Genomic DNA, 23,121 nt, shown 5'->3' on the forward strand with positions numbered 1-23,121 from the left:
CTTTAATTAGAAATAATATTAATTGTCTTTTCTATTTATAATGGATAGCTCAAACTCGAAACTCAAAATAACTTTATTAATATAGGTTTAAAAAAGTACACTTAAGAAACTCAGGAAAGAAGTAAAATTAATTGTAATTTCCATTTAGTACCGGTTCGCAAGTCAAGGGCTTAGCGTAAGGGTGGGCAAGGAGAACTGGCAAGAAACTTTCCGCCACTCTTTTTAATGCTATGTTTTGAGTCTATGGAGGAGGAGGAATAGGATTATTTAAATATTCGGCAAATTTATAAAAAAAACTTTATTAATTAATTTACGAGAACTTTGAATTTATTTAGTAATAATTATCTAATTTTTTGTGTGGCTGATCTTCCGGAGAGTGGTTGGTCGTACACTCAAATTGGTTCTTTTTCGAGTATTATTCTGCTGAAAGTCACCATGTGTTTTAAAATCGTTTATATTTTTTTTTTACATACAACAAGGCTTCAAGAATATATTGACCTGATTGTGTCATAAAATTTTATTTCTTAAATTTATTACGTACCGACTCCCGTGGAGAAACACAACAAATGCCTTGAACAGCCCGCTTCTGCAGCACAAATATGGATTGAACCTCTGCAGCAGCACCCCAGTAGATAGAAAGTAGCTGTCAATACAATACCAGTCAATATCTTGTCCTTACGATTATTCTGCCGTGTCCTAGTCACGCGCCGATACAGGGGGTCGCTAATTACGTCGCACTTTAGGTGCCTGTAGGGGAGTAACGTAAAAATAGGGTCTACTGAACTTAGGAGGCCCATGGCGTACAGAAAATATACGGAGATTATTTTTGTTTATTGTCCATAAATCACTCGTGAGTCCCAAACACATTAACGCGTTTATTTCATTGATCATTGTAAGGTTATCGGCCGTCTAGTTGTAAATGGAATCAGGACCTTCGGAGCCAACCTGACAAGCCATCAGAAACTCACACGTTCTGTTTTGTCAGCCGGAGAGGACTCTACAAATACATTTGTCATTCATCTCTTACACTGAAACACTCGTTAGTACATCTGTATGTGCGCAGGATGTATTTACAAAAATAGTATTTTCAAATTCTTTCCCTTCGTATATGGCAGACAAATCTTAGAATATATTTACAGGTCAATCGAATATTATTTCTCGATTGTAATTATTGATTCAAAAGATTTCTAACACAAAGTTTTAAGACAACAATCATTTAATATCCTTTTGATTGCTTGTATTGACTATTGATTTTCTTACATTCTAAGGAAATTGGCGACTTATCGTTCTATGAGATAACTGCATGTTAGTATGTCTACCGTAAGACTGCGGCAGTAAACGCCGATTAAATCATCTCCTACATAGCTCAGGATCTCGAGGGGAGCGAAAATCTAATCTCCATGCAATAATCCGGGTTGCGGCTTTGGCTGTGAAATATTGAGGAATTTAAATTTACGCATTTTCATTTTAAAACGAAGATTGATAAAAGTCCAAAGTTAGTTGTTATTGTTATCGGAATAAAAAATAAAAGGAAAATTAAGTGAGCACGGCTCGTAACTGGATTAGTCTGGAAAAGTTCACAAATAATTTAATACAATTATAAATGGGTTAGGTCACCGTTTAATCTATACTAAATACTTTTCACTTTATCGTCCTAACAGTTTCTAGAAACATTGCGTTTTATATCATATATCGTGTCACACATCGTGTTTCTTCAAAATTCATATGATTTTATTGTTTATTAATTTACTGTATTTGCAAAACATCGAGGGCATTCCTTATTAAATTTTTAATTTGTTACAATGCTCCTGGTTTAGTTGTCATTTGGTTACGAGAATATTTTAAATTAAAGTTGGACCCTTGTGGACTCCGTAGTTATTGTTTGTTTGAGAGCTGCTATTAACATCTTACATTCTTTCAACAGCTACTTTTTATGTTTGATTATGAATTAACCGACAATTTAATGTTGATATTAAAGCAGCTCCTGCTGCTTAATAATAATTTTATTAAAACTCAAACCCACTGATCACCCCCTATATAGTTAACGATAACTTTATTGGTAGTAAAATAAATCGCCTATACCCCTACGTCTTCTGATAATTACTGATAACGTGTTATCATTGAGTAAAAAACCCTTTGATTTAGCGAATTCTTTATTCTTACAAACTTTCTACATATATAAAAATGAATTGGTGTTCGTTTGTCTCGCTAAAACTCGATATTGGCTGAACCGGTTTGGCTAATTTTGATCTTGACATATTTGTGCAAGTTCAGGGAGAAGCTTTCAACGGCGAGAGACATATAATATAATCATATTATCCAATACAATTCGTATCTTTAAAACATTTGATGCTTTTTTTATTTTTAGCAATAACAAATTGTCACTTGGTTGTAATTTATGTACAGATGCCTTCAGAAATTTGTGTTTCATATCCCTTTAGACACAAAGGTAGGTTATCGAGGGGCACGCTGTAACAGACTGCTGCAGCTGCTCTACTAATTTTGAATACTTTTTTATTAATATTTTGACTCAAAATCAAAATAACTCTATTCACATGGGTACACTTATGAACGTCAACAGAAAAGATATTAAATTGATTCTAATTTTATATTTACTACCAGTTCGCAAGTCAAGAGCGTAGAGCGGGCAAGAAGACTGGCAATAAACGCTCCCAACTCTTTAATCGCTAAGTTGTATACATACAATAGTCATACAAATTGTTTGATCTGCAGCAAATCAATCCCAAGGATTAGGGTCATTTAAATATTCGTCGAATGTATAAAAAGATTTATTGATTAAATTACGTTTAACGGGAGTGTAGAATTTATTCAGTAATACTCCTCTAAAATCGGTGGGATTTTGTTATAAAAACGTATACAATTTCCATCTAACGAATGGTTTATCTCCTTGTTTGGTTCTGTTTCGAGTATTATACTGATGAAAGTCACAATTTGTTTTAAAATCGATTATATATTTTTTTAATATACAACCAGGCTCCAAGAGTATATTGACCAGATAGTGTCATAATATATAATTCCTTAAACTTATTCCGTACCGACTCCCTTAGGGAAACCAGTCTCAAGACTTTAGTTTACATGAAATTGCGAATGAGTCCTTAGTAGGAGAGGCTTAGTAATTGATCCGAGTGAATGAACTCTCTGCCAACGTCTTGCAAACAGAGGTCGTGACATCATAATAATGAGACCATTTCTAATCGGCAAATTGATTTGCGAATGTCTAACGCCATTCTTCCGTTGACCGTTTTCTTTAATAGTATGTTGAAATTCTCTGAACGTGCTTTCCTGCTATGCGACGCGCCGTGCATCGCAGTTTATGAGTTATTGACTGCTTAAAGTCAGAGTCAAAATCATTTATTAACTAAGGTTTAACCATTTGCCAGTTCTCTCAGTTCAGTTCAGTTCTCAAATCAAGAGCGTAGCCTCTTTAATCGCCAAGTTTTTTGTTTTACACAATGTTTGTGAAGAGTTGCAATCAGTACACCGTGTTCCACATGAAATCTTATGTAATTGATAGTTAAAAAAAAAATAACAAAGATTTGTCCTCTATCAGCACTAGGCAGGGTGAATTTGAAGCCCGTACTGACATTGTCGTGGGAACAACACGCAAATACATAGTCGTAATAAGTCCTAACATCACCGCATACACGAATTCAAGTTCGACCACTCACCACAAACAGCACCCGATCACGAGTATGGCGCATGGCCAGCCATCGGCCCCAAGCCATATTTTAGGTAGAGAGACAATCCGACGCATGGACGCTGCCACAAGCAATGACATTTAAGCGAGCATGACGAACCTTGAAATGTGAACTTGGCTACATAAGAAAATAATAATAATACTAACTATACTGAAATAGTTTGAAACCACATGGATCACGGTTTGTTCCCACTTTACATTGAAACAATCGTGGATGTTGACGATCGCTTCAGAGTCTGGAAATGCAGCCGAGAGGTTCAGTCGCGTTACCTCTTGATCCGAGCACTGGGATCGTTTATATTATAATAGGCCTTAGCAAGCAGTTTTACTTTAATGTTTTTGTTGATGTATACAATTGACTTGGAAAGAATTACTTGTTTTATGCAGCCTTGTGGTTGGTGCGCTAATTGTGTCTTTATTGCGAGTGCTATAATTATGGAAGCTACTATTTTTTTTAAAGATATCTATATTTTTCCACATATACAAAATATTCTCATAAATGTATTAAAGTCAAAATATGTAATTCCTGACTGACTCCCGTGGGGATACTATCTAAAGATATTCCCAATAACACCGGATTATCAACAAAGTCTATATCTTTAATTATTATTTGAGCATTACTATGTTACCTTTGTAGATAAAAATTTAATACATTTTGTCTTCTTATCGTTCGTTTCGTCAAGAGCCTTTGATAAATCGCAAAAAACTCTAATGAGAATTTTGAGAATTTTCCCAAGCATTTAACATCTCGGAAATTAATGTAATGCCAGCATCGGCTGTGGAGCGACCACTTCTAAAACCCTACTGCTGGCTATGCATAAGCTTATTATTATTATTGAAGTGCATCAATAATTGATCAGGAATAATTTTATCAAAATTTGAGAAGTTGCTGCCCGTTTTGAAAAGCAGTGGGATTTTACTTAGCCTCACTCCACGATCTATACATTCATTAAATATTATGGCTAACTCTGAACTGATAGCATTGATTAGTGATTGTAAAATGAAGACAGATACACTTCAAAGATCTTTAGTTTGTTTTTATTTCAGTATAAATATTTTTATAATAATAATGATGAATAATTTAGAACGTTGGTTGTATTCAATGGAATGTTAAAAACCTCTTCAAATGCAGGGGCTACTTCGAGGTCGGAACTAATTATTTTGCTGTTTATGTGCACCTTATAATCATATAGTATCCTTTCTAGAGGTTCTTCCAGTCTCCTCGTTTATTATTTTCTAAATAGCCTTTATCAGAGCTTTTGTTTATTTTAATACTTAAGCGTTGCGCCTTAGCGATTTCTTTAAATTCTTCTCGGTCGGTCATTATACTATTTTCCATTATACAATTCATGTAATCGTTTGCTGTTCCTGTAGAAGCCAAATAAAAATTTGCAGCAATGTTATTATTATTACAAATAGTATAGTAGATCTCCTTGGATTATAATGATCAACCTTATTATTCGTGTAAGATAAGTAATACTTCATATGTACGTAATGAATTCTTTGTTAACTTAAACATCGAAAATATCATGTACCATATGAAGTATTTGAAATGGTTTAGGTAACTTGAGTTGTTGCACAAATGAGATGTTTTGTGTTCTTTAACATAATACCTGGAGAATAAAACATTATTCATGAGAGCGCCGCTGTCCATGCAGAAACATTTTAGCAGCATTACTTTTTCAACATACTCAAATATGAGAAACAAAGCATTTGCTCTCATTCGCGGACAGACGTAGAGATGTGTCTTCACAGGTCATATCATAGTATCACAGCTAGGAACAACACGGTATAGGTGGTCCATTAAAATCAACATCATATGAACATTTGTTCTTATGCTGACGTTTTAACGACATCAATTAGAATAAATAACAGGCTTAAGAACGATACTTAGTAATATTACACCTGATAAGTACTCAATAATGTTAAGTTTTTATTTTCATGGTCCAGCAATAAACAATGTGAGGTAAGCTCCACTGCATCACGGTATCGATTGCACCGCCGTCGCCCACGTGGCGTCTCGTGGATGCAGTGTGTTGCCAATAGAACAGCCTCCAGTTTCATATAACTTTAGAATTAATTTGTAGGCAGATCAAACTTTACACTAATTATAAATTTAGAGATACCATTTTAAATTGGATTGAATTTTGAATATTAATTTTAGATGATACGTTACTGCTATACTTTCCTTATGTAGTGGTATATTAGCATACTGTAAAACCATGCATTTTCTACTGCTTTGAATAATATTCGCATTAAGGCCTTGTTGAACACGACCAGTGATGGATGACCTAGTGACTGACCATTTGATCAGCTAATTTGCTTGAATACACTGAGGAAAGTATTCCTTATTCGGTTAATAAGAATCGGAAATATACTCCTATAAAAGATGATACCCAAAACCTCCATTGCAACAAGGTTTACTAATTTCTATTAAATGCGACCGGTGAATACGCGATTCTAACGCCCTCTGAACACACCCCACCTAAACAGATGGAAACAACCTCATCCCTCACTTTCCAACTCAAAGTTCACAAAGAACTGTGAGCTTTATTGTTTCCACATACAGTCCAAGTTTAAATTGCGTGTTTGTTTCTTCAGGCTTTCTGACACACCGCATTTATCGATTGATGCTATCAATACCGACGTGGTAAATTGAGCCTTATGCTTGGACGGTCGAGTGCAATACCGTCTGCGAATTGCGCTCGAATACGCAGAAGCCTCCCCCGGGGTCGTTCGATCCTTTCAGTCGCCTCAGCGGCGTGGCCCGGACGCGTCGGTACTGCGCCACACGTTCCACTCTTTTCTTCGACTCGAAGGAAAACTGTCGGATCCGGACTGTGACTATCGTCCTTTTAGCGCTTCGTTCAAATCCGTCGAAATTTGTCTGTGCGTGATAGTGATCTGTGATTCGCGACGCTTGCTCTTTAGCTTAGTTAACGAGGCTTAGTTTGTTGGTATTTTTGGGCATATAAGGTACAAAGGTTATTTTCATTGGATATGATCGTGTGGCTTGTAGTTGAGAGAGTGCTTCTGTCCTTGTGACGAGCTTCGGTACCGAAGACGACGAATGCATTAATGATGTAATGCACAGCTTGAGAGTGAATCACTAGACTGTGTGGGTAAACAATTTCGCGAATTCATGGAGTGAGCTTGTCTGAACTATCAGCAACGTACGACTGTTCTCTGATTATTCCTAAAAGATACAATATATTCGGTAATAGGTAATTTGGGGCGTTTTGACAAACGTCCTTTTGACAAACGAATTCGTTTTGTTGCGTATTTGCGAAAAATTACATAACGAATTTATATTAGTAACTTGTATATAAATAAAGCTATATTAGGCTAGTCTAAAAGTCGCTTTGTTATTCAAATGCTCGAACGGACTACCTCTGCACCCAGATGTACCTTCCCGGGTGTGGTTCATTTCATTAACCTCACCTTCATTATGTCTTTTATATTGATGTTAGAAAGCAGTTTCGTCAAATGATATTTGTCATTTTTAGTATAGCGATTGTTATATTACTAAAGATTTCGTTATGAAAACATAACATAGCTAAGAATAATAATAATAACTAAAACCTCTGTTTAAAGCTGTTGATGCGTAGACATTTTTATTTTTAAAGTAGCAATCATTTTGCAACCGCGATATTGACTTTCACTTAAGAGCAGCTATAGATAAAATTACGATAATAATTGCACTACGAGAAAGTAATTTTAGCTAAAAGAATCGGAGTCAATCACGTGCCCAGTGTTTACAATGGACGTCAGAAACATGACGTTTCTTGAAAAATGTGAGAATACAATAGAAAATTTGTATTACTTTCTCATCTCGGAGAGATATGTGATTGTAAGTCAAAATCAATCTGAATGAATTCGTAACTCACTGAGCTACGAAGGCGTTATCGCACGGGCAGATTGGAATTTCCCGCCATGGACATCCATACACGTTGTATTGATTGCTCTCAGCGATAGACTCTTGGCCTCAGATAATGTTGTTTGCTGTGTAATGTTTATTTACCGAGGAATATTTTCTTATCTAATACTACCAAATGACTTCTATGAAACTAGTTTGCAAATTAAGAAATATTGAAAAAGTTACATTGAACATTGTATAAAAATGTTATGATAATATTGGAAAATGTTTATCAAATTTCTCTGGGAATATTTACATTTACACTTTTGATAAATGAATGCCGTGAAACAATATCCCCTATACAATCGCACGCGGTACAGTCAAGTCTGAATCGTCATTCGTCAGTCGTTCTCGCGTCGGCATGCGCGCGCGTCGCTGTCAGTTTCAAATTTGAAACGAGTCGTGTCTTGGTAATAACAGCAGTGTTCATAGTGGATATGTTGTGTGGTTATGCTTGATCAAATTTTGGACATGGTCGCCGGTTTGGTTTCAGGCACCAGTGCCCTGTAGCGGTTGCGTCGGTACAGTTATGATTTTTACTTACTATCAAAAATATATTTAAAAAAAAATCTTCATATTTTGTTGAGTTTTTCGTCGTCATTCCATCTGAGCCTATGATTAATTCTTAAGTAAAACAACAACAATTATATAACTCCAACATGAAAGCCTATATCGCAATTAACGAGATATTTGATGCGGGTATGACGAAACGCATATAATTGTAGGCAAGTCAATCCTCTGACATGTGTTCGGTACGAGCCCTACGTATTCAAAATAGCTGAAATTTTGGAAATGTTAGCTACTCCGCCTATGTGCCATTGTATTATTGGTATACAGTGAATTTTAGATGTATGATTTACAATCTGGGATGATCCCACTATCAATATTTTATCACATTTTATGAATTGTGCGTCATAGCTTAAAAGAAATTTCAGTATAGGATAAAATATATTATCGAAAGCCAGCCTCATTTCACTTCAATTGCCAAAGCATTACTACCAACTATTTTTTTAAACTTGTTTTGTTTCTATAATCTTAGCTAATAATGAGAGAGAATTGCACTAACATTGCCGGTTAATTAAAAATAATACGTTAATTTAAAAATCTCGGGTGCGAATCTGGAATGAGACGTTGTATTGACAACGTGTGTCAGGCACAGAAGGATTGGAAGGTCACCGATCAGTTCCAAACATGTTACGAAAGAAAGGGAGTGCTAGTAGCGAAGTTCTTGACCTAGGCTCAAATAGTGAATTAGCCAACGCTGGAGTAACGACCTGAGGAGTGAGAGCGTGTAACGTTATAATTAGATTGTACTCGTAGAAATTCGCTGCATATGCATGCGACATTTGCATCTTACACAATTAATTGGTAATATGTAGGTGCTAATTGATTCAAGAATGACAATAATGTTTTCGAAGATGGCTGTTATTAGTAACGTTTGTTGTGGCTTAATAATATACCCTCTTCACTCGGGTACTACAGAGTAGAATTTATCACTTTTATGTTTTAAATAATTGTTTATGTTCTTAGTTTATATTCAAGTTAAGAAGTGTCTCGGGCGTGTGAGTCACTACCTCAAACGAACTGGCGCCAGTAAGCAGGGCATTGTAATACTAGACTAATTTTAACATTAATCTAGTGATTGTTACCAAAGACGATTGAAAAGCGTGATATGCTTTAGTACCGACGCCGTCCGAGACTCATCCCATTACAATTTGTTATGCACATCAATTATGTCCCAGGTCTTTGTGAAAGTTATAACTTGCGTTTCATATTTTTATTCCAAGTCTACTTAAATTAATTGAAAGCTTTGACAATACAATTTGTTTTATTACAATTAGCATTAATAACTAGTGTGACCCCCTTAGTGCGGCCGCCTATTCTAGTGGCTGACTCACTGGCACTGTCAATGACACTAGTTGGACATGTGTGGTGTTATGCAATTATTATTTTGAGAATTTAGGGCAAGACTACGCATAGAGTGTGTTCTATCCTTGTATCTAGAGTAGCCAGGACTTTTTTTTACGTAAACGATTACAGTTTCGCAGCAATATATATTAATATATTTTAACTTTCTAATCCATAGGGCAGAGTTGACTCTTCAATCTGTGAAAAGTAGATCATACTATTGTCATTAACCTATTAATTATTTCGGTACAAAAAATAAGCTTAATATGCGTTAGGAGTATAATTAAAATCACACAATGGATTTGCAATTATATTTACAATCAATTACAATTCGTTGGAAAGTTTAAAGAGAGTCTAAAAATCTGACTGAGAGAATTAGTTATAACTGTTATTAAACATGTACCTCACCGAGCTCTGTGAAATTTATTACAGGAATTAGGTCGGACATGTGGTATGAGTGTTTCTTTGTTTACGAAAGATATTAGTTTAGATGAAACAAATTGTTCCCTCGTAGTTGAACTTTGTTGATAATTTTAAAATGAAGTAGAAAGGCCTATCTCGCCAACATGACAGTCCTCAATACATTAATATAACTACTATGAAAAATACAAGTAGTGTAAAAATTGATGCTAAGAGTGTCAAATGTTGTTTGTTGAGCCTTCTTATTGTCAATCTGGTTACATTTAATAATTTCAAACTATCTATAAGTTAGTTAACTTAAAACAATATAAATACAATAATAATGAAAGTGAACCTACTCGACGAAAATTTAAATGTTCACCTGCGCATGATTCACCAAGATGCACATCTGCCTTCTTGTATCACTTAGTCATAACTGATTGGCTCTAGGCTTAAAATCATTTGTTATTAATGAACCTGGAGAGGTTATCACATATTAATTATGTCGGTTAGATCTCCCAAATCGCTACGGGACTACCCTTGTTTGAAATTGCACTTTCTATCTGCTTGATATGAAAGCATCTATTACAAGCATTGGGTCACGGTGAGTCAGCGGGCCAGGAGAGACCGGTCTCGCAGGTTGGACAAACGAACTCGTTATGGCAAATGCGTCCCACATTCGGTTATGGTGGGTTATGTCATTTACTGTGCATTGTTTTTATTGAACTGATCTCATTCTTCTAATATGTTCATACTCATGCCCGATCGGTTCCACTTCTTTCCAGAGTGAGTTAAATCAAGTTAATGATCTAAAAATGCTATTGGAATCTATTGTTTTTAAATTGGCATTTCTATTAACATTCTCGATTCGATTTAGATAGCTTTCCCTTCTCTCGGTTTTAATTCAGCGGAAACAATCGCTTGATTTCATAATAATTGCTGTTTACATGATTCACTATTATCGGATAAATGTCTAAGGAAATCTTCGATTAGGTTACAAGAGCAAAAGCCCTTAGTGCTAAGACAACTAGACCCTCAATTAGATCCACCCACCATGTGTACCCAGTAGAAGCCTTGTGTAATACGGGATATCTGCTTTCGCCCACATTTCTATTTACTTGAAGCGTTACTTTCGAAAATTGGCTTCTATTCCCAAAGCCTAAGATTTAAGTTTGTTAAGTTTCAAAGTAAATTAATTTTAATATTAAAACTATGTATTTTTACATGGGGGGGGGGGGATTTTAATAAAGCTAAGGTGGGACAAAAGAGGTTGGGAAACATTCGAGCCTAAGTATCAGACAAGATTCCTGTGTTGTCAATGTTTCCGAGATTAGAATATTTTTCCAATACATTAATGTGTTGTTTCATCAGGCTTCTGCGGTTTACCGGGTAGGTAATGACAAAAGTGTCATGTGTCAATGTCAGAAATTACTATTGATTTAACCTTCTTGAATTAATTCAAAACTGTCTTCCATAGCTATTTCATTGGAATCATCCTACGCCTCTTATTTGTATGCAGTATCGAAGGCTTCAGCACCGTATTGGGCGGCCAATCGCAGTCGGTATTGTTAAAATTGTGTTATGAATATTAATCATTATACCCACATAACTCATTATTGTTGAGACTTTTTAGACTTATAAAAGTATAATTGTAAAGAAATCCTTTAATATTTTGAAAAGTCATTCTAGATTTGTCCGCCGCGATCTTAACATATTTGCAGCGCTGATGCTGGAATTTAATCTAGAAAGCCTTTCTGTTATTAGAAAACGGTTTCTATTTCAAAGCTTGCATAATATATAGTAAAATGAATTCTATGTATATTTAAATCATTTTAAGCAGTTGTATTTAGACAAATGTATTACATTTTTATACTGAAAATTACGGATTTGTTATTTGATTGAAGCAATAAGAAAGTTAATTTCCATTTTAATAAAATATTATTTATTATACAGAATCAGTCGGGTAGAAATTCTTGTAACCACATCTAGTTTTTAATAATATACTATTACGTATAAGACTTAAAAGGACTTGTTCTAAGAATTGTAATCGGTTGAACCGCAACCCCGAATTGCGCATCGTTTGAATACTCGTTAAAACACGAACAGTTTACTAAGTGACTGGTATGAATATGTTAAATGTATGTATGTATAAATATGTTTACCGAGCTATTATGTCCGTTTTCTCAGTCTCTTGGCATTTCAAATCTCACCTTACCAAAAATCTAATGAGGCCCTTGTATTACTGGCCTAACGTGGTTAAGGCTTTTCGTGTATTAACATACGTGTTATGTGTTTTGTTACTTCACCAACTTGATGATTACATAGGTAATATTCAGTGCATATAAAGAAACCGTTACGAAGTTCTATGTAAATTGCATTTCCGTGCCCTGCTTGTGGGTGACGTATTGCTTGGCCGATATAAAACTTTGTAATTATATACGAATTGCAGTTTGCAAACTAGTAATTACTTAGACGTAGACGAAAAAATAAGGCGTTTTATGTTTTGAACATCACACTTTAATTAGCTAAAAGCCATGTTATCCTGTTGCTGTACCTGTAAATTTAAAACTTCATTTCCCATGCCTTCACGGTGTATTGTGATTGATTGTTTAGTCTTGACCCGATAGGAAATTTCCAAAGCGCTTCCCTTTGGAGCAGGAACTTCGGCGTATATTGTCGTCAAGGTTTTTTTTTATACATTTATCAACTATACTAAATCCAGTGAATATTATAATTGATAACAATGTAGGCATCTTCATCACATTACTTGAGTATTATACTTTATATCCGTGTATATTAACAATCTCAATGCAATCGGCTTCATTACTTTCCTCCTCATTGTATGTTTTTGTAGTACTTACGTCTTCTACTCGATATGTAACGTCGCAACGATTTAATTTTTTTGTCATCTGAGAAAGTTAGCTTCGTTATTTCGCTCTTATTTGTTTTGTAATATTTTCTTGTTCCATTGGCTATCTGTACGTAGCAAGTAGTCTAGTGTTTTCATTTGATTATTTATTGTATTTCCACATAAGTACTACCGGCCGAGGGAAACATCCGACAGACCAATCAAATTTGAACAGAATTCCGTTCATTTATGACGGTGATTAACATTTTACCTTTGGTTTCCTAAAAGCCAGTATTACATCACTGTTTTGTTTGTGTTTAATGATTAGGAGTTAAAGTGGTTCACAAAAAGTTGAAGAATATGCTTCATGAATAATTATCTCTCGTTATTTATCTTATCTCTTATCAATGTAGTTCAAGTTGTGCTATTGAAGCACATTTCTTTGCGAATAAACATCGTAATGTTAAACATATAATTTATCTTATAGGTACAGTTATGTAAGCTGCATTAAGAATAGTTGTAATAATCACTTAGCCCAGTTCAAGTACTGCGAAGTGCAGTGACGAGCAAGCAAACGGCTCGAGACACCGCAATGCGACACAATATTCGTAACTTGTGAAATAAGTAAAACCTTTGTAACAACTGTAACTAGCTGTCGACTGAGATCACATTTGCTCTCATAGATAAAAGATGTACGAACCACAACCATAATGGAACCTCGGGAGTGGTGATACAAGGCGCGTTGATCTCACGACCACTTTCCTTTTCAAGCGAAGAAACGGTCTATTCATTTGCCTTAGCAGTCATGTGTTCACGTATTCGTCTCACTCCAATTACGATAATAGCCTAGAGGTTGGGTGCATCACAGAATTCTATCACACTTTCACCGGTCGTGTTACATACGAACCGCGGTTTTCTTTCTGCTTTCGTCTTCTAGGCAAGCGAGCCGCTTAAATTTAAATTTTCGCTAAGTATACGAGTGAATCGACCGTCTCGACACAGTCATGTTAATCAATCTAATCAACATTTAGTGTGAGGTAATATTGAACTAAAACTCAGACGCTTTGAAATATGATAGCAATTAATGATGACCTAACGGTAAAACAATACGGTTTGTTTTTGTTGTTTTCCGTGTTGATTAGGCGTTGTGTACAAAGCCGGGAGTGAACGTCGCAGCATCACCGTGCAATGCACAGATTAAAGCGTTGTGATGCTTTTTGATCTAGTTGTTTTGCTTTATGCATGTTTTTGCTTTAAAACGTTCTTTGAAAAGATTTCAGATAATTTTTTAGTTACCTCCCGATGGGAATACTACTATATACTTGGTAATAGTAATGGAGGCACAATAATACAATTCATTAAAGTTGCGTAAGCTTCTTCAACAATAAACAATTTAGAACTATTATTTTCAGATAGAAGGGAATTCCTGCCAATTTCATATTTTAATGTGTGTATATTAAAAACTTTAGTGAAGTAATTTTAGAGCGGTTGTACAAAAAAATAAGTAAATGTGAGTAACGTTGTTTCACCAAGAAGGAAGTATACATCAAGGCATCAGGTGTCGGTTTTGGATGTGTGACAAAAATATGGTGCAGGAAACGATAAATATAGCTGATTTGTAAACTTAGATCAACGATGAACCAACGGTTATGTGACGTGAGTTTCATGAGGTGTCGACGGATTGGAACCGGGTTGAAACAGGCTTAGTTAAGTTATGTTTTAAGATTAAAAGGTAAGCCGTTGCAATGAGAAATGCTAAATATAAAATGACATTGCGATGCAAAATTATTGAAAAAAAAATCTATGCCCGAATGAAGTGCGTGGGATTGTACACAACATGTATTCTGTTAAACACTTAATTAGCTTTGATTGAAGTTGTATACTATGATTTATTTCTGGTCGGCGCGGCGTCCAAGCAAAGCATGCTCGGTTTGATCGAGTACTAAACTCACGGCCTTGAACGGAATAGAATGCCTTTTTTTTTTTTTTTTTATAAAATAGGGGGCAAACGGGCAGGAGGCTCACCTGATGTTAAGTGATACCGCCGCCCATGGACACTCTCAATGCCAGAGGGCTCGCGAGTGCGTTCCCGGCCTTTTAAGAATTTGTACGCTCTTTTCTTGAAGGACCTGTACGAAGATCGGTTTATAATTAAATGTAATTAACTAACCACTTTACACACAGCGTGGTCCTGAACTGGATCATCCCGTGACCAGGCTCTATAGTGTGTTTCTTTAAACGTCGTAAGAATTTCAATAATTTTATGCCTAAGATTAATTTGTAACGATTTTCTTATACGTGAAGAAATAAGCAAACTCTTACGAAAGGAATAATTAAGCTATTACCTGTCCACGCTCCTAATAAAAACTATCGACATATGAAGTTCTACTTGAGTGGATCGTAACACGCAGATTAGTTGCTGTGGCGTGTTGCCCGTGCAGTTGCATAGAGCAATGCATAAAAGATCTATTAATTATGCATAAAAAGCAGGTATAAAGCATATAGTTAGTAAGCGTTGCTTATTTGCCCCATATATTTACGACATTAAATTCTGCAGGTCGTGCTTGTGTTAAGAGCCGCTTTTGACCTGCTTGTTGAGTGTTTTCATTTTTGATATCTCTTATAAAAAGGATTAACTAACCTAAAATATTTAACATATTTTGATCTATGAAATATACAACTAGGTAATTTTCTATGTGTACTTAAGTAATCCAATAAGATGAAAAAAAGTACCAAGTAAACAATATTGCCAGTAAATAATAATTATGTATAATTTATTACTTTTGATAACGTAGAAGAAGTTTTATGCCGCAGGGGCGCTGTTTGCCAGTGTAAAAGAATGGTGGAATGTAGAATTGGGGACGTTGAGGTCACTGTCAATATATATCGTATAGGAATTTTATTAAAGACATATTCACTCTTATGAGATGCTTGCCTCTCGCAGTTGAAGGGCCATCGCTCCGTTCTGATGTAGGTCAAGAAATCGACAGTCTACGTGGAACTGGATATATCAGCTCTTGAGAAATTCTCGCCTGTTGGCCGTGAATTCTGCACGCACCATTTTAGGAAAATCTGATGAAATAATCTGACTTATTATTTATTCCAAAAGCCGTTTTTCAATTCTGATTACAAAATATAAAATGTTAAAGTTATAATTGTGAGTCGTTATAATATAACCATATATTTTTTTGTTAGTCGAATTATAAATAGTCCCGAAGTATTGTTAATGGCTGGCAATGTGCCATCATGTACGGTTCAAGTTATATTTATCTTCAAATCTATTTAATGTCAAGGGTATAAATAGGTTAAAGATTAAAAGATTAACCGCCGCTAGCTCACGCACGCACCTCTAGTTGGGTTCCTTTTTCATCGAACACTCAAATTAGCCTGATCTGTGATATTAAAAATTGAATATAGGCATTATTTCTCTTAATTACAACTCTGTTTCATATCATGCTTAACCCACAAACACATTTCTTAGTGTTCTGAATACATGATACATTACCTCACACCTACTACTGACCCTCCGTTTAAATCTGTTCGCGTAAATATTTGTAGCCCAGTATTATTGTTCGTACGATTTGTGTAAGAGGTTGAGTCTGTTTGATTACATTCTGTGAAAGAATGCGCCTAGGTATTTTAAATAGGAAAAAAACAATGCTGAATCTATATCACGTCTTACAGTCCCTTTACACCACAATTATACGTGCTAATCGCGATTATATCCAATAATTATGAGCAATCGACGCAACTGCTATTTCACTAACAGTTCCATCAAGTGAATGACAGTGACAGTATGAAAAACAAGTGAAATCAAATGTAAAATTATCTTCTGGATTCCAAAATGAACCGCGATTACTACAGAGTGATGTACAATAGAAACTCGAACCGTCCCACACGTGATATTCTCGACAATGAGACTGAGTTCAATGCGAACCAATTCAAACTTTACGATGACTTCACAACAGACCTCCGCATTAACTTTAACTCGATTAGAAACTTCCACGAAGTTATGCGAAACGAGAGACGAAGAGCCGATCTAAACGACTCCGGCGTCGATCTCGAGAACGGAAATCCACTGGATGACGTTACCGCTAATGATAGAGATTTGGTAAGTCGTATGAAAAAGGGTTTAAGCGGCCACAAACTTTCGCAGCTTAGAATTGTAAAATCGTGTTGGGCTTTTGAAAATATTGCAAACAACAAATTTATTCGCACAAAAAAGGTAATGCAACCGATGCCGGATGTCTGTAGCCATTGATGCACGACGGCTTCCTCCGGCGATTGTCCGTTTCTAGTGAACTGTGTTCATAAAGATGGCCAACATAAAGCATGACTTGCTACAACTGTGAACATGACTCGAGCACGCGAAATCCACTAACTGCACTACTTTCACATAATGCTTGTCAACCCAAATGATTACAGTCATGTATCTAGTTAAATTGTCCTCTCATGTTATGGTTAGTTCCGATATTTTCTTGTATAGGCCTCGTTAGAGCCGTTATTTGCTAGATTGGAAACGTATGCTACATGCTTGCTTAGTCATTAAATATGAAATAAAAAGAGAGTAAAAGTATTAATGCTTTTAGAATTACTGTAAAAAAATTTTTATATCGAATCCCAAAACGAGTCTTCAATATATCCTTGACGTATTTGACAACGGCCCGAGTATACTTTTATGATAAAAGGCGCTTTAATTTCTTTACTATTGAAACATTACTAAGTTCCTGTTCAAAATTTAATCTGTTTCCTATATTTTATTTCAGTTGGAGAACGAAGTTATGGTAGATCCTTGGAGCAGTATGGACTCATCCAATTCGCCATTAACAGATTCCGGACCATCAGCTAGCGAGGACTGTACCCCGTCTACCTCCAGTGAAACACGAAACCCTAGAAGCGTCTCATCTCCAGAATCACCGGACACGCGCCGCAAACGGGAATCAAAGGACACGCAGAATACGTATCAGGCCAAACAGAAACAAATCGCAGACAAGGCGCGTGCCCGTGACTTCACACTGGACTTGGAGACGTTACCAGACGCCATACCCCGCCGCTCAAACTTTCTCGATGATGAGTTTCAACTTCATTCAAACACAAATCTAGAATGTAGGATTCCAAAACCTCATTTCCTAGACCACTCGCCGTCACCCGATGAATTGGATGAACGAAGCGATATCACCAATCCCAATTTCCTTGAAGATGACGATGTCGATGATAATCAAGTACATAAGAAAGGAGCTCTTCCAAAAAGACAGACGAAACCTCAGTCTTCCACACAAGAAGATAGGCCACATCGAACTAGTTATCGAAGCGCTTTACATTACGGACTCGAAAACGCAGCTAGATCGAGTGAACGACATAAAAGAGCATCCCAACTGTATACCGGGACCTGGCCGGGAGAACGTGACGTCTGGACGGGTCACGATACTTCAAGCGTTCGCAGCTTCTCGAGCAATGGTTCCAGTGACTGTCCCAGACCATCGTCAAATCTAGAAAACAAAATGGAGTGTGTGTGCTCTTTGATTTCACTACTCAGTTTATCTCCCGAAAACAATGCCGATTTGAGCGGGCCGCTTTTAGATATGAGCAGATCCGTCGAAAGTTGTATAGCAATGCGACAAGCAGGTTGTATACCACTGTTAGTGCAATTGATCCATTCAAAAGTCGCCAGAGAAACCAGAGATCGTGCCGCTAAAGCTCTGAGAAACATTATTCACACGCAGACAGATGACAAAGCGGGTAGGCGAGAGGCCCGGGTGTGGAGGCTTTTAGAACAGGTCAGAGAATACTGTTACTCCTTGGAAGATATAGTAGAAAATAGAAAAGAAGGGAAGGAAGCGTTAGACGACGATACAACAAAACATCCCAGTCAAAGCGTGGCCGCTTTGATGAAGTTATCGTTCGACGAAGAACATAGACATGTGGTCTGCCAGCTCGGGGGACTCCAAGCATTGGCGGCGTTGGTGAGCGGCGACCAAGCGGCACATGGGAGCAGAACCGATGACGGCACGTGTTTGACGATGCGAAAGTACGCGGGAATGACCTTAACCAATTTAACGTTCGGCGATGGAAACAATAAGTCGTTATTGTGCTCGTTTAAAGATTTTATGATGGCGCTCGTCGAACAATTGGAGTCGCCCAACGACGATATGCGACAGGTGAGTGCAGATCGTTTTTAGTAAATATACTACTTTTTATTATAGACAATTCTATTTCAAAATATTTATTTGGCAATTGCAATTACGGCAGCCTAGATGCATAATTCAAATAAAAAAGAAAGTGTTGTTTTTAAGTCTTTATAACAGCTGCAATTTCAATATTTACAGGTCACCGCTGCCGTCCTAAGGAACCTGTCGTGGCGCGCAGACGCGAACAGCAAGCAAGTCCTCCGAGAAGTGGGCGCAGTTAAGGGCCTCACCAAGGCCGCCATGACCTGTCAAAAGGAAGCCACTCTCAAATCTGTGCTTTCCGCTCTATGGAACCTCACGGCGCACTGCTCCATGAACAAAGTGGCTCTATGTTCGGTGGACGGAGCTCTAGGCTTCTTAGTCGATATGCTCAGTTACAACTCCCCCACGAAAACTTTAGCGATCGTCGAGAACGCAGGTGGCATCATGCGGAATGTGTCCAGTCACATTGCCGTCCGAGAAGATTACAGGCAGATTCTCCGCGAGAGAAATTGTTTAAGTGTCCTTCTTCAGCACCTCAAGTCTCCGAGCCTCACCGTGGTCAGCAACTCCTGCGGCACTCTGTGGAATTTGTCTGCGAGGTGTCCGCAAGATCAGCAGTTTCTGTGGGACCGAGGGGCGGTGCCGATGCTCAGGAGTCTCATTCACTCGAAACATAAAATGATAGCTATGGGATCGAGCGCCGCTCTCAAAAATCTTTTGAACTCGAAACCCGGAAAGACTCACATAATATCTTTGGACACGACGGCGAGAAACATGAACTTACCCGCGTTACCGACTCTGGGCGCTAGAAAACAGAAAGCGCTAGAACAAGAATTGGACCAAAACTTAGCTGAAACCTGTGATAACATCGAACCGGCAACTTCTCCGTCGACGAGCAACAGAGAAGAAAAGAGTCTCTTCGTCGCCACGGAGAGGCAAATAGCGATGAATCTGGAGAGACATCGGATGACGTCCAGTTCTCCCTTAATGGGAACACTGGGGTCGCAGATATCCTTGAGTCATAGCGCTAATCTGGCCGGCTATTTGAGTTGCAGCAACACCTCGCCGAAGGGAGCGCTGACATCTCGCTCGGCAACCGGAGGCAGTTCCGACGACGTCGACAGATCGGGCAGTAAAGATTCAGTGACGAGCACGCATTCCGATTCGGTCTTCGAAAAAGTGTTGCGGACCGGAAAAGTGCCCGTGCCGACGCCGAGGAATAAAGACCTCATGAAAACCGATGGCGCCGAAGGGCCGAAGAGCTCCGGAACCTCGTCGAAGAATGCGGCTCTACTCGGATACGCCAGTCAGCCTCCCGTCCCTCCACCGCGTAGTTCGACAGATTCGAGAACTAATTATACAGAATCCGGTTACGACGTCGACCAGGATTCTTGTGACCAACCTATCGATTTTAGTAGAAAATACTCGGAGACCAAAATAGTCGAATCGGAACCTGTCGGCAAAGCGAAGATTCCAAACAAAAAGTACCCAAAGAAAGGGAGCGGCACCTTCGGCGATTACCAAGAGACGGACTTGGATCAGCCTACCGATTACTCCCTTCGCTACGCCGAGCTCCAATCGGAGACCGGGTCGGATACTTCGGAACCGCCCGGGCCTTCGATCGACGAGGACACCATAAAGCACTTCGCCACGGAGGGCACTCCTTACGAGACTCCCATAATCTTCTCCACGGCGACGTCTATGTCCGATTTACGCGTGATCGGCAAAGACGGAAAGCCGAAAACGTCCAACGCGAAGGAAAACCCCGAAGTTATGACACATTCCGACGAAAAAGACACTTGTTCCATCGAAGATCCCCCGAGGCACGACAACGACGTGGCCGTGTCGACTCCGCAAACGTGCGAACCGGTTCCGGATAAGAGGGAGATGTTCGACACGAAATTCAGCTCGGGCACGATCAGTCCGGAGAGACCCGTGAACTACTGCGACGAGGGCACCCCCGGATATTTTTCCAGAGTCAGCTCGCTGAGCAGCATAGGGGAGCCGACCGAAGAGGACTGCCTGGCCAAGAGGAACGCCCAGGCCACCATCAACGTCGATCCCGGCCTGCGAGATCGAAGCACCGGCAGTTCCGGAAAAGACAAAGAGGGTGGGTCGTCGACTTTTAAATAACTCAATCGGGCATTTAATACAATTTGTTCTCTGCTTTACGCGTATGATACGACGTGATGTATAATATTCTTCGCGATTCCAGCTTCGAAAGCGGTGACGTTCGCCAGTGAGCCGGTGGAAATGCAGGACGCGTCGGGAACGACGTCGGCGCGCACGTCGTCGCCCCAGCGGTTCATCGAGGAGACCCCACTCATGTTCTCGCGATCCAGTTCCTTGGGTTCCGTACCCGAGTGTGAGCATCAGGACGATCAGGGCTCCGTGATTTCCGAAGTCAGGTGAGCTTCACCCGCTGTATGAGTGGAACGTTTTCGCTGCTCCGTTACGTATCTTTCGTATTGATCGTCTCATCTTCATCCCCAGCCGGCTAACTTCGGGATGCATATCCCCGAGCGAGATTCCCGATTCTCCGGGTCAGAGCGTCCCGCTGTCCCCTCGGTCTCGGCACAGGGTTCGAGATCCGCCCACGGAACCCCCCACGCCCCCGCCGCGTGAGTAGCTCTTTCCGATGATTTCTCCGTTTATTTCACTGTATTCCGTTCGAGAGACTCGATTTTAACTGAGCCTTTTTTCGTTTGCCTTTAGCGGATTGCGGCGCGGGCTCGGTGTTCGAGGAGCGCGTGTCCCGGTTCGTGGTGGAGAACACTCCGGCCCATTTCTCTCGGAACACCAGCCTCTCCAGCCTCACCATCAACGACGAGCCTAAGGTTTAACCGTTTCATGGAACTTATATACTTATTCACTACTAAAAGCGTCATTTTACATTCAAATTAGAATAAGATAATGCAAATGTTAAACGTATAAAATTCGTATATTTCCAGTCTTCGCCGTTGGCCGACACGACCAATCCGGACGCCGACACGTCGGCGGAAAATATCGAGCACGGAGTGGACGACGACGGGTGAGTGTTCGAAACGGAGTTCTCGTCGCAGAGTCGATTTTCGGCTCGAAGGACCAAAACGATAAGCTTTTTAGGTAAATCGATAGACGTCATCTTATTTGTGAACGTTCGTCTTTTCAGAGACCCGGACCTCCTTCCCGATTTGGGTGGATTCAACAAGAGAACGAAAGGTACGTCCGACCCTCGCCCGAAACTCGATAACCGAAGTCGGCACCTAACGAACACTCGTCGGCGTTCACAGGCAATCAGACCCCCGGAGACACGTGCAAAGTGTACTTCACCGAGGACACGCCCGCCGTCCTGTCGAAGGCGGGCAGCAACTCCAACCTGTCGGTGCTGTCCGTGGAGTCGTCGGCCGCGGGGCTTCGCCCCGCCGACACCTCGGACAGCTCCAACCTGAGCGACGCGGGAGACCTGCTCGAGGAGTGCATCCGGAAGGGTATCGCTCAGGTAGCTTTTTGTTTTTGATGAGCAGTTTTATATGAGGGATATTTTCCCGAACCTCCGTTTAGAGTTCTCTTCCCCCGAGAAGTGTTTTCTTCTCTAACTCGTCGAGAAGACGCGAAACATTTCTGAAAACCATCTCGCAGACTGGCAGACGACCTGCCTTCGCCTATCGATCGACTTCTTCGTGAGTTTTACGTTTAGCTTTTTAATAGTAATATGCCACCACTAGTCTAACGACGGATCGTTTGGTCTGATCAAATAAATAATATTAGTGACGCTTCCATTTCAGGTCGTGAAGAACAAGGGGCCTTCGTCCGACGCGTCCCCGGTCCGCGCCCACCGCGTCAGGGACGACGTTTACGTGAGTCATCCGTTACAGAGATCGTTGCCGTCGTATCTCCGCTCCTCCACGGAGACCGTTCTGGCGTCGCACGAGCCGACCCTCGCCGGAAGCGTGCGGGACGGGTGGGTCTCGTCCCGTCTTGCCGTCCTCTGGTTGGAATTAATATTATAATAGACATTGTACGATTGCAGCGCGAGTCCCTCGGGCCCCCCTCCGCTGCCCCCCAAGACGTCTCCCCGAGCCCCGCCGAGGCCCCCCGCCGCCCGCTCTGCGCTCCGCTTCGACGGTATTTCACTCTTCTATATTTCAGGGTTGACGAGAAAGGCCCGCGTCGCCTCACG

The 23,121-nt window shown here is 39.4% G+C and overlaps 1 protein-coding gene across 3 annotated transcripts in view; it reads left to right on the top strand.

Moving 5' to 3' along the window:
* LOC123709028 (adenomatous polyposis coli protein-like) overlaps positions 1-23,121 on the top strand; it is a 29,446-nt gene that overhangs the window by 1,802 nt on the left and 4,523 nt on the right. Inside the window, exons 1-12 of one of the 3 annotated variants that reach the window (XM_045660108.1) lie at positions 7,988-8,155; positions 16,474-16,900; positions 17,556-18,947; positions 19,116-21,069; positions 21,175-21,367; positions 21,453-21,580; positions 21,675-21,796; positions 21,911-21,990; positions 22,111-22,160; positions 22,232-22,440; positions 22,727-22,902; positions 22,972-23,066. In XM_045660108.1, coding sequence (XP_045516064.1) covers positions 16,634-16,900; positions 17,556-18,947; positions 19,116-21,069; positions 21,175-21,367; positions 21,453-21,580; positions 21,675-21,796; positions 21,911-21,990; positions 22,111-22,160; positions 22,232-22,440; positions 22,727-22,902; positions 22,972-23,066 — 4,666 coding nt within the window. In that variant the 5' untranslated portion in view covers positions 7,988-8,155; positions 16,474-16,633. Of the gene's footprint in view, positions 1-7,987; positions 8,156-16,473; positions 16,901-17,555; positions 18,948-19,115; positions 21,070-21,174; positions 21,368-21,452; positions 21,581-21,674; positions 21,797-21,910; positions 21,991-22,110; positions 22,161-22,231; positions 22,441-22,726; positions 22,903-22,971; positions 23,067-23,121 lie in introns of those variants that run through there. The other 2 variants (XM_045660110.1, XM_045660109.1) reach the window with 2 other exon arrangements.

This window comes from Pieris brassicae, chromosome 4 (assembly GCF_905147105.1).
Source record: "Pieris brassicae chromosome 4, ilPieBrab1.1, whole genome shotgun sequence".
Lineage (NCBI taxonomy): Eukaryota > Metazoa > Arthropoda > Insecta > Lepidoptera > Pieridae > Pieris > Pieris brassicae.